We start from the raw sequence: 14,804 nt of genomic DNA on the forward strand, positions 1-14,804 counted from the left end.
TGCGTCACTTGGTTGTAGGTTTCTTAAAACCGGAAGAAAATCATTTCATTTAACCAACACAGAATATTTTCCACTGTTTGGCAAACGTTTGTACAATTTTCCCAAGCGAAAACATTAATACATTATTGTGTGTATTCCCAGCAAGTTCAAGTTTTGTTTGCCACATTTATGTTTGTTGTTTCAATCGCCGAACATCATTTCTTTTCAGCCAACTGCCAACTGCCAACTGCCTGTTGCCAAGTCAAGAGGATTCACTTTTGATTTGTTGTTTGTACAAGCTCGTTGCCTGCTGGCCGAGTAGTTTTTAATTGCTCACCCCCATCCCGAGTGACGTCAATTGGGGGCTCCAGAGAGACCGATCGACCAGATCGAAATAAATCAGAGAGGGATCGAGCAGAGGGCAGAGCATTGTGAACATATATAGATTGAATACAATTGCCCAACGTGAGAAGAAATGATTTTTTCAATTTGCGCTGATTTTTCCACCCCTGACATTTTGATTTAGTTTTTGTTTAATGCTATTAATTATACAATTCTTTTCTCGTGCGTCCGTCTGTCTGCCAGTCGGACAGACAGTCTTCTTCTCGTTTTGTTTGTTTGTTCAGAGAGTACATTGAAATATTCTCATCACTTTTGACTTTGACTTTAGCTTTGGCCAATTGCTGTTCGTTCGGAGAACTTCCTACAAAGTCATGGACGCTAATGGCCTCTTCCGAGACCACGACAAAGCTTGGATTCTTTGATTTTTGTCTTTTGTTCTCGCTGCCCCCGATTCATCTTCCTTCTCAGCCATCTCTCCTTCACTAAGTCTTTCGCTTTGCAGTTAAAAAAATAAAGAACTTATCTCAAGTTTAGATTTTGTTATAAGAAAAGGTTATAGAAATAGATTGTAAATGAGATTCTAGAGAGGAAAAGTTCGGTAGATTTGGATAATCAATCTTAAAATGATCTTTCCTAAAACAATCTTTAATCTGCTCTTTAGGTAATTAATTAAAATATATCTTTCTACCTTTTAAGAACTCTGTTTTTGCTTAGTACTTTCAAGAATATTCTCTTTTTAGAAAGAGCTTTAATCTCACTTCAGTGAAACTGAAACGTCTTAGTTTTTAATTAATTTTTTGCAAGTGTGTTAAGTTCTTTTGATGCCCTCTCGACGGCCGTTGTCGGCTTATACTTTCCCGTACTTAGGCCCTTGCTTGTGTCGGTGGAATCGACTGCACTTGGGACCCGGGGACTTGGAACCTCTGGCAGTATTCTCCACCAGCCCCCAAGAACAACGAAATGAGCACGACACTCGAACGGAGGCGCCGCGATTCGTTTTTTGCAGGGCAACGCGGCCGCGTACTTTAACTTTGACCTAGTTGACGCCTCAATTGCAACACAACGAAAGCAAAAACATTACCGGATGGCACAAAGATGACACACATTTGGTGGAGGGGAAAGGGGGATAACAAGTGTCGTACAGGGCTTAAGGGCATGACTTTCAAATGGCATTTAATTGAGTTTGTTTTGAGTTGATTGCTGGTCGACTTTCGGGCATTTTGTTGTCCAGCAAGAGATTCAATTAGCTTTAGGCGTAATACTACTCCCGGGGAACTGAGAAATATATGATGCACTTTGACGTTAATAACTACAAAGAATCCCAAATGAACAGTAAAAAAAATATATAGAACATAATAAATATAAGTAAAAAACAAGAAAGGAAAAAACTCATAACATAAAAATAGCCTTTTTTGAGTCGATATTTATCTATATTTTATATGACAATTTTGTCTATAAATCAAATTTTAATAAATTCATAACTAAGCCAAAAATGCATTAATTTTAGATCGGAAAGCTGTAATATGTTAGTTTTTATAAGGTTTATAAATCCACATACTCAATTTCAAAATTAACAGATTTTAAATTTTTACCAATTTTTGACAGTTTGAATGATGTCAAATGATCATAAAATTTTGGGAAAAAAATCGTCAAACTTTTTTTCTTGTCGGACATGGCTAGATCGATTCTGCTGATCATGCTGATCAAGAATATATATGATTTATAGGGTCGGAAATGATTCCTTCACAGCATTAATAGGTTTTGAATAAAATTATAACACCCAACGGGAGTAAGTAAAATCGACTTAAATTTAAGGGCAAACGGTAAAAATGACGTTTAATATAATGGAATAATGGACCAAAATACCCTTTAAGATATAATTTATTTTTAATACCAAATATATTTGTATCAAATACGTTTTTTTATAGTGTACATATAACACCATATCTAATTCGGTTGGCATTCCAAAAATTAGTCTCGAGCAGCGAAATTCTCACAATTCTATTGTTTGTCGTGAGTTGTTAACCAGAAAACACAAAAACACAACGCACTCCTACAAATAAACTCGGCTTGGCAACTGCAACAACCAAGCCGTCAGGGGCATTGAAAATACATAATAATTTGTGTTGTTTTTATTTTGTTATTTAGTAAACAAAACACGGCACGAAACGGCTCTCTATTAACGGCGAAACTGCAGTCGAAGCGAAAAAAAAAAGCGAAAATAGATGGCAGCTATGGAAATAGAAAACGCAATAAGCAAATAAACAAACAATTAGCACTATGCTAAGTAAGACAACAACAAAAAAATAAACTAAAATGTAGTGTAAAGAGCGGCAGCAGAGAAGCCGGCAGAGCCCTTTGGGTTTGCGTTTTCCAAGCGGGTCAACTTGTCATAATGATTTACGTGCAAAAACTGGCGACGACTAACAACGACACCTGTACAGTGGCACACACACAGTGCGGTTTAATTAAATAGAACTACAAAGAGAAGATTTTATTTAGGAGATTAATCTAGTCTTAATAAATACTCCACTTCTGTGTGTTCTTTTACAAGAGAGGAAGTCAAAATGTAATTGTTGTTAAAACATTTAATTTGTCTGATATTTTTGTCATTTATGTGGGAATTCGTGGATATATTAAGGAATATAGGATTAAGTCTATCTTAAACATTTATCAATGTGTCAATGAAGCAACTAGTAATCAAGAATTCTTAGACTAGTACACGTTTTCACACAACATTTTATTTAGTCAAATAAACTGTCGCCTCACAAACTATTTTCTTTGTATTCCTTAAAAAGCCAAAATATAGTTTCTATTATTTTAAAAACAGCTGTGTCCACATTAACGCACCCACAGAGGCAAACACAAGTACACCCACTAGCCACACACACACTCCCATTTGTGTTTTTATTAGAATTGTTATTATAATCGCCGCGTGCATACAAATACAGGCACAGGCGACAATGCAAGTCGTGTACAAAAATTCTATTGTCAAGTGCAGTCGGGCGAGTGTTGTGGCAGTTGCACCTTCGGAACTTGCAATACCCTTTGCAACAAGAAAGGTATTACAAATTCTTCCTTACTTTTATTCCCTTTTATTGACATGAAGTTATTCCATTAATTAGTTTTAGCTTGCTTCCCTATTATGATATTATTGCTTCTACTTTCCTAGGGTATAAACACTTCGTTATATCCAAAGTTAGCTACCTTTTTTGGTTGTTATCGCTGCACTTGCTCAACTTGTGGCTGGCATGGCTGATGGCCATTGTTGTGGCAACTGCAGCTGGCAAGGCAAACAAGCCGAATACAAATCGAGCCGGCTAATTTGAGCGGAAAATAGAAGACGGAGCAAAAAAAAAAAACATACAAATGGGAAAAAGGAAAAATGGAGAATGAAAAATGAAAAGCTATGCAACACCCACTCAGCTGAGAATTGAAATTTTCTCGCGGTTGGCAATAAGAAAATGTGCTTGGGAAATAACCTTAAGAGGTGCGCCACACACAAACACACACATACACCTGTGCCCAATGGACCAATAAAATATGCACTGAGCACTGCTGCCATCGAATGTGAAAGGCTTTCCTTCCCCCAAGGAGGGCCAAGCTCTCAAATAGAAAGCCTGCGCTTTAAGAGAGAGAGATCTTTTAATATTTCACTGATCGACTTATCGCTCTTTAACGACCATTAATCACCGATTCCTGCCAGGCGGATAATCTAAGCTGCGACTAACGTGGGCGGCCTTTCACCCAGAGCCAGGAAAATCCAGCTCAGATTTCAGCAGCGAAACCACTTCAGATCCATTCACTTGGTAACATGCATGCATGGGGAGTCTGGTGAGTCTCTTGGTCACTTTTGTGGGTCATGTGTATAAGCAGCAAAAAAGGCAGCCGTAAACTGCATAATCAGCAAGTGCCACAAGCTATAGTAGTAGTAAACCAAACATGACCCGCCAGTCACATTTAAATCAGCGCCAAATTGGGTAATGAGTGCACAGGAAGAAATATATATGTATTTATAATATCAAAAAAGACTTGAAAATCTCTTGAATAATGATATTATTAATAAAAACTTTAAGGATGGGATACTAATTAAATTGTATTGAAAACTGGCAAAAGCTATATGTAGATTAATATCTTTTAGAAAGATTTAAACTGATTTTGTTTTCTAAAACATATATAAATTAAAACATAGATTTTATTTTCTGTGTGGTAATGCAATATAGCTGCAAAAGTTGCTGAATTTCGCTTTGCCAGGCAAGTGAAATTGAAACCTTTGAACGGAAATGGGAAGCGCCTCGACGACGTCATTGTCGATAATATTCCATTGGGGGCTGTGAATGAATTTGGCGAGTTGTATTCAGTTTGTTGCCATGGTTATTCGTAAATTTTTAAAGTGGAGGGAGAGTCTTGAAAAAAGGTTTTCCCCTCTCTGCAGTTGATTTTCTTATTTAAGTTATATTCCGTACACATAATTCGTTTTCATTTATTACGATACCCCCAGTCGACGAGCTGCACTTGACTCCAATTACTGTTGACTGTTTACGGATTTATGCTTGCTTGAGCGGAAAACACATATATGTACGTAGATATGGGGGTTGCATTGAATATATGACAGAAGTTTTGACTTGGAAAAAAGTTATTAAAAAGTCGGCTGCATCTTCGTTTGTTTGAGGAAAACACTTGTAGTGTAGGGCAACATGAAACGAGCAGCGTAATACGGATGTTGCATGCGCCGTGGAGATAAGACAATGCAATTGTTTGCACTTAAATTGAGTTTTGAATCGTTGAAGGTCTGTAATGCAGAGCAATTTAAACGATAAAAGAGCAGGAAGAAGGAGAAGGCTTTAATGGAAAAATTACACAAGAAAAGTTCAAATGAATAGGGGTTCAGTGAATTGTCTTAGATTTTTCAATCATTTTGACCGTTTAAAAATTAACTTGATGTTGTTAAGTCATCAGGAGAGTGGATTTGAATAAGATCTAGCTTAAGTCTGTGCTTAAACAAACATACATAATCATAGCTTTGCTACTGATTATTATTATACATTTTCAATGAGAAGAACTGCATTCAACAAGCAATTAGTAATAACTCAATAGTCACTACGGATGATAGCTCGACATTTTGTGTAATTAGGTTGATAAACCCACGCCAAGGGAGAAAGCTTGGTGCGTCATCCGATATGCTGATTCAGTTGCAGGCTCAACCCAACCGCAGATACACACAGACACCGATGATACCCAGTCCAATCACTGACATAGATGCAATTATTATATGCAATTGTTGCCACATCAGCTGCATTGCGTGTGGCACCAAATGGGGGATGGATATCGAGACCACAATGGGGCGGGCAGCCGCCTCCCTCAATCACTCTGTCATTCAATCACTGCAATCAACGGACACGTGCTGTCCCAACTAAAGCCTTAAATCGAATTCAGAAACAACAAAATCCACGGTCTATCAATGCCACTTGTTGCATGTTTATTGGAATATATATTTTCCTTCGGATAATCGGATTTGTATTTGAAGCTTGTGAACTTACCATTGCGTGAAACATCGAGCTCGACGAGATTTTCAAAGTTTTGTATATCCGGCGGCAGGCGGCCAATTTCATTGTCACTCAGTCCCAGCTTTCTCAGGCGATGCAATCTGAAGAAATTCTGCAAGCACGGAAGAGAGAAGAAACAAGATTTAGACCTCAGCACGACTCTCAAGAGCCTTTCGAGACAAAAGGCATTGCATCTTAGTTTAGTTCGTTTTTTCGTTCGTGGTCATAAATCTCCCAGAGGTTGTCATTTGTTAGAGCCGTGACCCGTCCACCATCAAGTCAGTTTACCATTAGAATCACCCAGGATTGACTCCTCCTCCTCCTCCTCCTGCTGCAGTCGAGCTTTCCTATTGCCCCAGACAGAGGAGACATGTCGCCAACAATTCATTTATGAAAATCACGACTTTGATTCGAATTTCGAAATAAATTATGTTGGCGCTCTGCGGACTTTCCAAAGTGAAGGGAATACCTATTCCTATTCCTATATACCTTTGCCCGTACTCCATCTGACCTTCCTGCAATGTGGAGTACTCATCTTGGAAAGAAAGTTACCGAGTCGCTGAGTCATAGACCTCAAGGTTAACAGCCCCAGTGGACGACGCTGCTGCTTTCGGTTCTGCCAGCGCGATTTTTATCGGCCATTGTTGTTGCCTCTTTCTTGGGGCGACCCAAGCCCCAACAACAATTCCAACAAAAAGAAAAATGAGCAGCGCCGCCACCAGAATAATGAAAATAATTCGTAGTTGTGGCCGTAAAGTTTATTAAATTCTTTCTATTTTTTCTTATTTTTGTGTTGTGCTCTTTGTTTGTCCCACATGACAATAGAAGTGCCGGCCAAGTGCTGGGAGTTGTTGACCCAGTTTTTTGGGGGCACTCTGAGCCAGCGAATTCCGCACCTCGGACAAGGCCTGCGCCTGCCGCCAGCTTTTTGGCCATATTTGGTCTAACAAATCGAGAGGAATTTAAGGAAGGGCAGCCCATAAATGCATGTGGATTCGGAGACATACGATATTATATGAAAGTGATTTACTCAAGTTTTCAATTTTAATAAAGAGAGAAAAAAAAACAGTTATGGAAAGATATTTAATTAAGAAATACAATTTATACAAAATTTATTAATATTTAAACACCCTCTCAAGTCTGATTATATTCCTGAAGTAATTTCATTAAAATAATCAACAAAGACATACATTTTCGTGTTTATTACACATTTCGCAGAGAAAGAAACAAAGAAAATCTGGCTATATAAGATAAATAGCAAATACAACATAATTTCAAGATACTCCTACTTAAATTTAATGAATTTCCCTCAGTGCAAGTTTCTTGGAAAGTCAATGTCAGAATAACCATTGGTTTGTCTAATGAACAAGTTGGGGCCCGTTTAGAGACAAAGCGGCTTAGACTCCATTAGTGTCAGCTGCATTGCTTTCGTTCCTTTTGGCCACCTACAATGGCCATGTTCTTTTCCCTATTTATGCAAACAGAAAAAGCGAAAAGCCTTTCAACAAATCATGCGTCAAAAAGTTGCAACTGTCAGCGACAAAGGCAGGCGGAAAAAAAATGCAGGAAGACAGCAGTGTCGACCGAAAAAAGGAAAAATGAACAAAAAAGAAACACAAACGAAGCTTGCATATGAAAATGGCCCAAAGGGGGTGGCAACAAAACATTGGGCCAGAAGGTAGCAACGGGGCGGAGATGGACTGGCCGAGAGTGCAACACAAAGGCGGAGAAACAAAACGAGGACAAGGCATGACGACAATAAAAATGAATGCGAATTGCAAACTTTTCGCCAAGTGCTGGCACAAAAGATACCCAAACCACCGCCGCCCCCCCTCTCTTGGCCCAAACAAACCAACCCACGCTGCAGCATTACTGTGTGTGAGTGTTGTGCACGTACATGTACATGTCTTGGCCCGTCACTCTCCTTGCTTGGCCATAAATTACCGGCCGGCAGACCGGCCGGCTTATAGCCATGAGTACAGAGCACGGAGCACCGAGTACTACCAGTTTGTCTGCCACTCGAGAGCACACACACACGCACACACGCTCCGGGATAGACTCACTCACTCAGCCAGCACACTTTTACTATTGTATCTAGTCGAAGCAGGCGCCCAGCAAGTGGCAGTAGCCGGCTTTTAGCCTGGCCAACAACAACAACGGCTGTTCGTTCGCATCGGTTGCATCACCGAACAACGAGCGACACAACACTGTATGAGCTGCATGTGCATAATTCGATTTTAAGCATAGTTACTTTATCTGGTATGGCCGTAAGCGAAGCTCTCTAACAAAAACAATTCAATTTGCCTTTGTTAAGAGGCCCAGGTCCCGGCCTGGTCGGTTGGAAAACCAATTTGTGCTGCCTAAAAGCCATACTAATGGAGCCTGGCTCGGCCAATTCCTAATGGCCAGAATATAATGCAATTCGTGGGGAGTGCGAACTGAACCATGACCCGTGGTGCGCTTCGCTGCCCGCCAGCAATGTTTTACTGTGTATGTGCCCCACAGTGTATCTGCAAGTGTAATCTGTTTTTGGAATCCGACTACGCCGCGGATGTATCTGGCTCACTCACACACACTCGCACTGCGGGGCAGCAGCTTGTACACGCATGTACAGACATAACCGCACTCGCGAGTGGTGTGTGCATGTTGCAAATGACTAGGCGCCCAGCAAGCATCGCACTTGGCCCGAAACGGGTTCTAGATACATTTCGGCTGCGAGTATCTCTGCGAACGCATCTACAGCCACGGCCACGTAAAACCAGCTGAGCTAGAACAGCGAACCGGGCTCCAAACAGACAGACAAACAGACAGCAGCAATTATGTGCAGAGCTGGAACTGAAGACCCCGACTACGTTTAGTATTTCACGCCGCACTGAAGATACAGATACACAGATGCACTCAAAAAAATGGGAAAGAGCTTGAAATCTTTGGTTAATTCTAAGGGGAAAATGTAAGGAAACTCATGTTTGTCTCTCCAACTCAAGAGGGGTTTCCTACTTCATGTTCTAGACTCTATTCCCACTCGCTTAAAATAAAAAATTCTCACAACTTTTCTTCGAGTGAGGCTTGCAACAGAGGAGTCGAAAAATATACAAATATGTGTAATCGTCGAACAAACAAGACACGAGCTTCTCCAGTGGCATCTGTTGGAGGAAGGAATAGCATTTACTGCCTTGCTAAATCTGGGCGCCTAGTCCAATCTGTACATCTTCATTTTTCCATTTACCAAAGCTGGCCAACTCTATCTGAGTATCTGTATCTGTGTGTGCCTTTATGCATTTGTCATGCCAACAACTTTCTTTATGGCAGCCTGCAGACGATGCAGCCAGCCACCGGATAAAAAATAAAAAATAAGCCAACTGGTGGCAGTCAGCGGAAAAGCACTTAAAACCGTTCGTTCCTCTTTTCCCAAACAGCTGCTTCGGGAAATGTAGTATCTTTCAGATGCAAATACAGAAATTGCAACGCCATGGCCATATCAGGCGCCATATATCTAAAACGAATCTCGGCAAAACTAACTGAGAGAAATGCACTTTGGGTAAATAACTTTTTAAACAGCTGCAAACACACTAAGAGCAGCTTCCCGTTCCCATTCCCATTCCCGGCCAGGTAATGTTTGATACAAAAGCCTTCAGAAACAATTAAGTGGAAAACATTTATTTATTTATAGGCAAACCGGTTTTCCACAAGCTCCCCAGCTAGTGGATAGAATACAACAAAATAAGCGATGGGGAATGCGAGAGACGAGCGTGGTTTATGTGTAACGAAAACGAAATGAAAAACTCAAAATCAAATCGAATGAAAAATTCCACAGGTAAAGTACAGTTCGACTCACGGCTTGAGGATGTTAACTGTGGTTCTATAATGTACATAAATCATATTGTAATCTTGTTAAAAACTTAATATAATGCCTAAGAAAATGAAGTAACAGTTTTATTTGCCTTTAAGTTGTTTAATTGTTGTTTCATAAAGCAACAATCACACATGTGTATGAGCCAAACGATAATATTTCCTAATTGATAATGAAATCTATGATATTGATATTCCAGTTCAAACTTCCCTATATAACTTCCAAGTAATATTTTTAAAGTTTACCAAGTTCTGGCCACAAAGACTGGGTGACCCATGCAAATAAGTGGCCCAAGCTAATATATTGATGACCAAAATGTTGCCAAATCAATGAGGGTTGGGTATGTTTTCGGGTTAGCCAGGTGTTAAGCCAAGTTGTGCGGCGACTATTGCGCTCACTTAGCCAAACTCACTAAAAGCGGTGCGACGCCATTTTAGATTCTTGCTGGCTGTTTTCGTAGCTGTTGTCGAGTTCGAGCTGTGTCAGGTACGCGATTACTACCAAATGATGTCATTGCCGTCGCTCCGCTCTTGTTGTTGTTGTTGTTGCTTGGCTCTTTGTATATGTTCAATAGCCAGACTGCCGGTTAAGTTTTTCACAAGCGCCCCCGTTCCAGTTTCCTTTTCCCCCCGCGCCAAATGCCGAAAGGCACCTGCTTTGGTTCAGGTTTCGGAGGCGGGGGCCTGAAAAGCCAACAGCAGCAGTTGGAGAAAGACAGGAAGGTTGGTTGGCCTGGCCCGGGTAAGCAGGTTGAACCTCAGGCCCATTGGGGCAATGCCAGGCGATAAGGTGATTACTCGGTATCTTATCTCAGAGCGTGACTAATTGGCCCAAAATGAATGGGGCCAGTTGGGTCTGTGAATGGTTTGTGGGTGGGTGGTGGTGTGCCAGCGAAGAAGCCAATTTTCTGGCCACATTGAGTCAATTGTGTCTCCTTGAGGTAGGTTCCAGTAACTCAACGCTGAGGAGCTCTAATCGAGGAGTTGCATAATGCAAATTACTAGTCGAGGAGAGGAGTATACTAAAGTTAAGGAGACCCTTTTTAAATAATTGCTGAAAATGCAGGAAAGAGCAGAATTTAAAGTAGCATTTTCCCATTCAATTGACAACTCCGACTGATGAAGGCAAACAAATGCCAGAAGATTCAAACAGATTGTCGTTGAGTCTAGTAACGAGTCTATTGAGGTCGGTACACACAAAGAAAATGTTAATTTTTCACAAATAAAAGTAAGTATTATGGTATCTTTAGACAGTATAGCAAACCAAGATAACTAAGCGGCTATTTAATCTAATTTCAAGATTTTAAGGGGGGTCATATGGGAAAGAAACTTAACCTGATTATACATTTCTATTATTTAACCACTTTAGACTCTATTTTTTTTGCGTGCAACTCTCCCCACAACTCGTCGATGCTATGACAACGCGGAAATTGTGTACCGCTCTCAACAATCCAGAAAAAGGGTTGAGAACGGCTCGCCATTCCATCAGCAGAAGCTAAACTGAAGCAACAATCACATCCGCCGCCATTCGCTGTCATTCGTTTAGCATTCAACCGAACTCAGAACATCATCATTATATGGGGAGTCTTGTCGTCCATTGTGGTTGCTCTACTCCGGCTGTTTTGCTGCAGGAAAGCAACATGTGGCCGTTGAACGTTGCTCCAATAAATGCTGCCTCTGCATTTGCATTAGAAGTTCATTAGTGAATGCGGTTGTGCAAGGGGAACAAACGGGAGGGAAATATTGCAGGAAGACTCGCTAAAGGCCTAATGACAGACGGAAAGCTGGTGGCTGACCGCAAATGAATTGCAATTCTGCAACAAGATATTAGGCACCGCCACCCACCACCACCACCACCACTTGTTGCTATGTCAACGAGGCAGCCACTGTTCATGCTTGTTTACTTGTTGTTTATTTACCAGCCGCCGGCGTTGAGGAAGACCTCAGGCTGACACAGCCAAATAAATAAGCAGAATTATTCACATCCCAATCGATATAATCCGCAGAGGCGCGAGAGCGAGCCACACCCAATTTGTGGCTATTATCGGAGCACTTGGCCACTAATTAGAATGCTGCACATGCCGGAGTCTTTGATCTGCCTTTGCCTGGCCTGCCTCTCCCGGCGACCCGCGTTGCGTAATTGCAGATTCAATTATGCATGTACTCTCTCCATTGTGGCTGCACTGTCAAAGAACCCCGGCCAGAGTTAACTCGGCCCATCGCAGCCCACTGCGAGCGTCTTTTCCCCGTCCCCCATTTCCCCGCATTAATTAAAGACTTCCGTTCGGCCGGGGGAACCTCTTTTGTCGTAATTGTTGTCTTGGTAAATGGCGATGCTCCAGCCGATAGCTGGCTGGCTGGCTAGCTGGGCTGACCAAAGGAGAATGGCCCTGAGTGCGGCCACTGAGGGAGGGATGAGGCTGCGGGAAGAAGGACTGGCCCTGGGTGGGGTCAACGCACCCGGGGATGCAAATTACGTGCCGAGCCATCAACCCCTTGAGCTTAGGACCGACCGACCGACCGACCGCCGCGGCGGTGAGACAAGTTTGCAAACATAAACCTATCACCGCCAGACAAGGCCGTTCTGTTCAGTGTTGTCGCAGATAACCAAGGGGTTTGAGCAGATCAAACAGTCTATATCGGAATGGCCAGGCATTTACTTATTTTCCTATCAACTCTTTTCTTGGAAACAGATCTAGATTGAGGGGAATACAAACACAGACATCTTTGTCTTAACTTTAATTTGCATTTCACTTTCTTATGAAGCATATTTGTATTAAATTCTTATTGAAATTCTCTTGTTTTTCTTGATTTTGTTTCGCAACAACCCTGGTATCTGTATTTTTGCCAACATAAACACTGCATCTATTAATATTTAATTTTCATTTACCATCTACCCACTAAATTCCCACCCCAACAGAGCCTGACTTGACGAATTTATTCAATTTCCCACACACTTTGAACTATGACATTTGCAGGTTAGCACCAGCTCCCAGCCAGGTTGTTTTTCCCGGGTCGCGGTATACAGTCGAACTTCTTAAACTTGAACTTTTCCAAGAGGAAATACTCGCACAGCTGTAACAAATGCCTTGTAGCAGCGATGGGCATACTCTTGAGTATAAATATTTCCGTAATTAACATATATTAACTATAGGAACTAACTATATAATATGGTTCGTCTCTTTAAGTAACCTTTTCCAACTGAGAATCAATATTTTGGTGCCTCAAATTCCCCCGAGTTCCCCAGCAATCACAACTCACCTTGGGCAAGTCTCGAATGTGGTTGGCGTCCAGGAAGAGCTCCTCCAGGGTGCGCGAATAGCGCAGGATCTCCTCAGGTACCTGCGGTAGGGAGCAGTGGCGCTTGTCCACGAACTCCACCTGCCGGTTGCAGCCCTTGAAGATGGGAATGCACTTGAACATGCTGCTCGTCTTCGGCCGCTGCGGCTGCTGTTGCTTCTTCTTCGACGTCGTCTTGATTGTTTTTGTTATTCGGGGGGGTCAAGAAGGAGGAGGGTCGCTGCTGTTGCCGCCTTTACTTCGTATTTTTTCGCTGTTGTTGTCTTTAAACTTGGCTCAAATCACGGACACTGATGGACATTGCCAGACACTTTTGCACGGACCTTGCTCTATCGCTCACGTTTCGCCCACATTTTCACGCACAATTTTCAAGAGGGGTGGGGGCTGCAAATTTTATATTTTGTAATTTTTTTCTTGATTAATTTCGAGCATTTACGCATTACGTGGCGGGCGGCCTTACGTTACGCAAAAACGTAGGCCTGTGCCTGGCCTTGCCCATTGCTTTGTTGTTGCGGCTCACTGGAGTTTGTTTGAGCGCGCGCGAGAGAGAGTTTAAGCACTCGCTCGCTCTTTCGCTCCCTCTTTTGATAAAAAGGAATGTGCTTGTGTGCGTGTGCTGTTAATAAGCGAAATAATGAATAATAATCAATTCTAATTGTCAATTGGCTGGAATGCCATAAAACGCATTTCATCACGTAGTTAGTTGGCAACGCGACGCAACGGAGCGCATTTGTTGCTTCCTTTTCTTCTCCACACACGCACACACAGACACACACTCGACACTCGAAAACGTTAACAGCGAAGGGGTCTAGAATGGAGGAATTGATGAAAGAAACTTAAGCTGCACAAAAGCGGAAAATTATTATTAACGCGACACACCCAAACAGACACACGCACACCAAGCCGGGCCTTGGAATTGGAAATGCTTTTGGGTGCTATTTATCAATTTAGAACCACTGTGCAAGGCGGCGTATGTTTTGGAATTTACAAGCAAGCACACACACACACACGCACGTTGCGCTGCATGCTGCGCAACAACAAAACGCTGGTCATAGGCGGCAAAAAAATCTACAACAACAATGGCAGTAAGCCAAGGAGAGGGAGAGAGAGCAAGCGAGTCAGACGAAAGGCAGAGGGAGAAAGAGATTTGGCTTTTTTTCAAGTTTGCTCAGTTGCCTATTCGCCCATTTTCGCTTTTTTTTTGCATTTTATCGCGTTTTTCGCACACCTCAACCACTTACAAAGTGCAGGGCGCGTAACCGAGTATTTACTGTAGCAGGCAAAAGGAGCCACAAATAAATCACACGAGACACAAACTCACACGCACACACGCCCACGCAGCGTCTTTAGTTTACACGAAATTAAACGGAAAAAGCAGGCGAATTTGTTTTAAGATTTGCAAGAAAAAAACAGGATAAATCATGAGCGCGGCCGCAAGCGCCGTTGTTTCGTTTTTCTTTTTTATTTCATCCGCGCGCAACAACAACACCGTTCGATTTTATTTTATAGAATGTGGCCAGAGTCACTGTTCCATATCAGCCACAGCCAGGTCAGCCAAAGTTGGTATTTTTCTAGTATATTATCCACAGCCAAAGAGAAGGACGGGCTCTCTGCTTTTCAGCTAACAGCTATTTTGGCTATTTTATAGATCAATTTGCAATTTTTAATCTAAATTTAATGATTTTAAGACTAATAAGAGGTCATATAGGCTTCATTATAACTTGCTATTTTGCTTTTATTATTATTATAAATATATATTTCTAATGTGACTAAAGATCGACGATTTCA

The 14,804-nt window shown here is 41.7% G+C and overlaps 1 protein-coding gene across 48 annotated transcripts in view; it reads right to left on the reverse strand.

The window, feature by feature from the left end:
• Positions 1-14,542, reverse strand: part of scrib (scribble planar cell polarity protein) — a 61,603-nt gene extending 47,061 nt beyond the window's left edge. For 45 of the 48 annotated variants that reach the window (XR_015273343.1, XR_015273342.1, XR_015273341.1 and 42 more), the window contains exons 1-3: positions 14,258-14,542; positions 12,978-13,400; positions 5,862-5,979 (exon numbers count right to left, since the gene is read on the reverse strand). Coding sequence is in view for 38 of the 48 variants with exons in the window: in XM_086840314.1 (XP_086696440.1) it covers positions 5,862-5,979; positions 12,978-13,139 (280 nt within the window). In the remaining 10 variants the exon portion in view is untranslated. The remainder of the gene's footprint in view (positions 1-5,861; positions 5,980-12,977; positions 13,401-14,257) is intronic. The other 3 variants (XM_086840290.1, XM_086840284.1, XM_086840281.1) reach the window with 1 other exon arrangement.
• Positions 14,543-14,804: the final 262 nt, after the last annotated feature.

The sequence above is a fragment of the Drosophila serrata genome, unplaced genomic scaffold (genome assembly GCF_035046125.1).
Source record: "Drosophila serrata isolate PLE 108 unplaced genomic scaffold, ASM3504612v1 contig_382, whole genome shotgun sequence".
Classification (NCBI taxonomy): Eukaryota; Metazoa; Arthropoda; class Insecta; order Diptera; family Drosophilidae; genus Drosophila; species Drosophila serrata.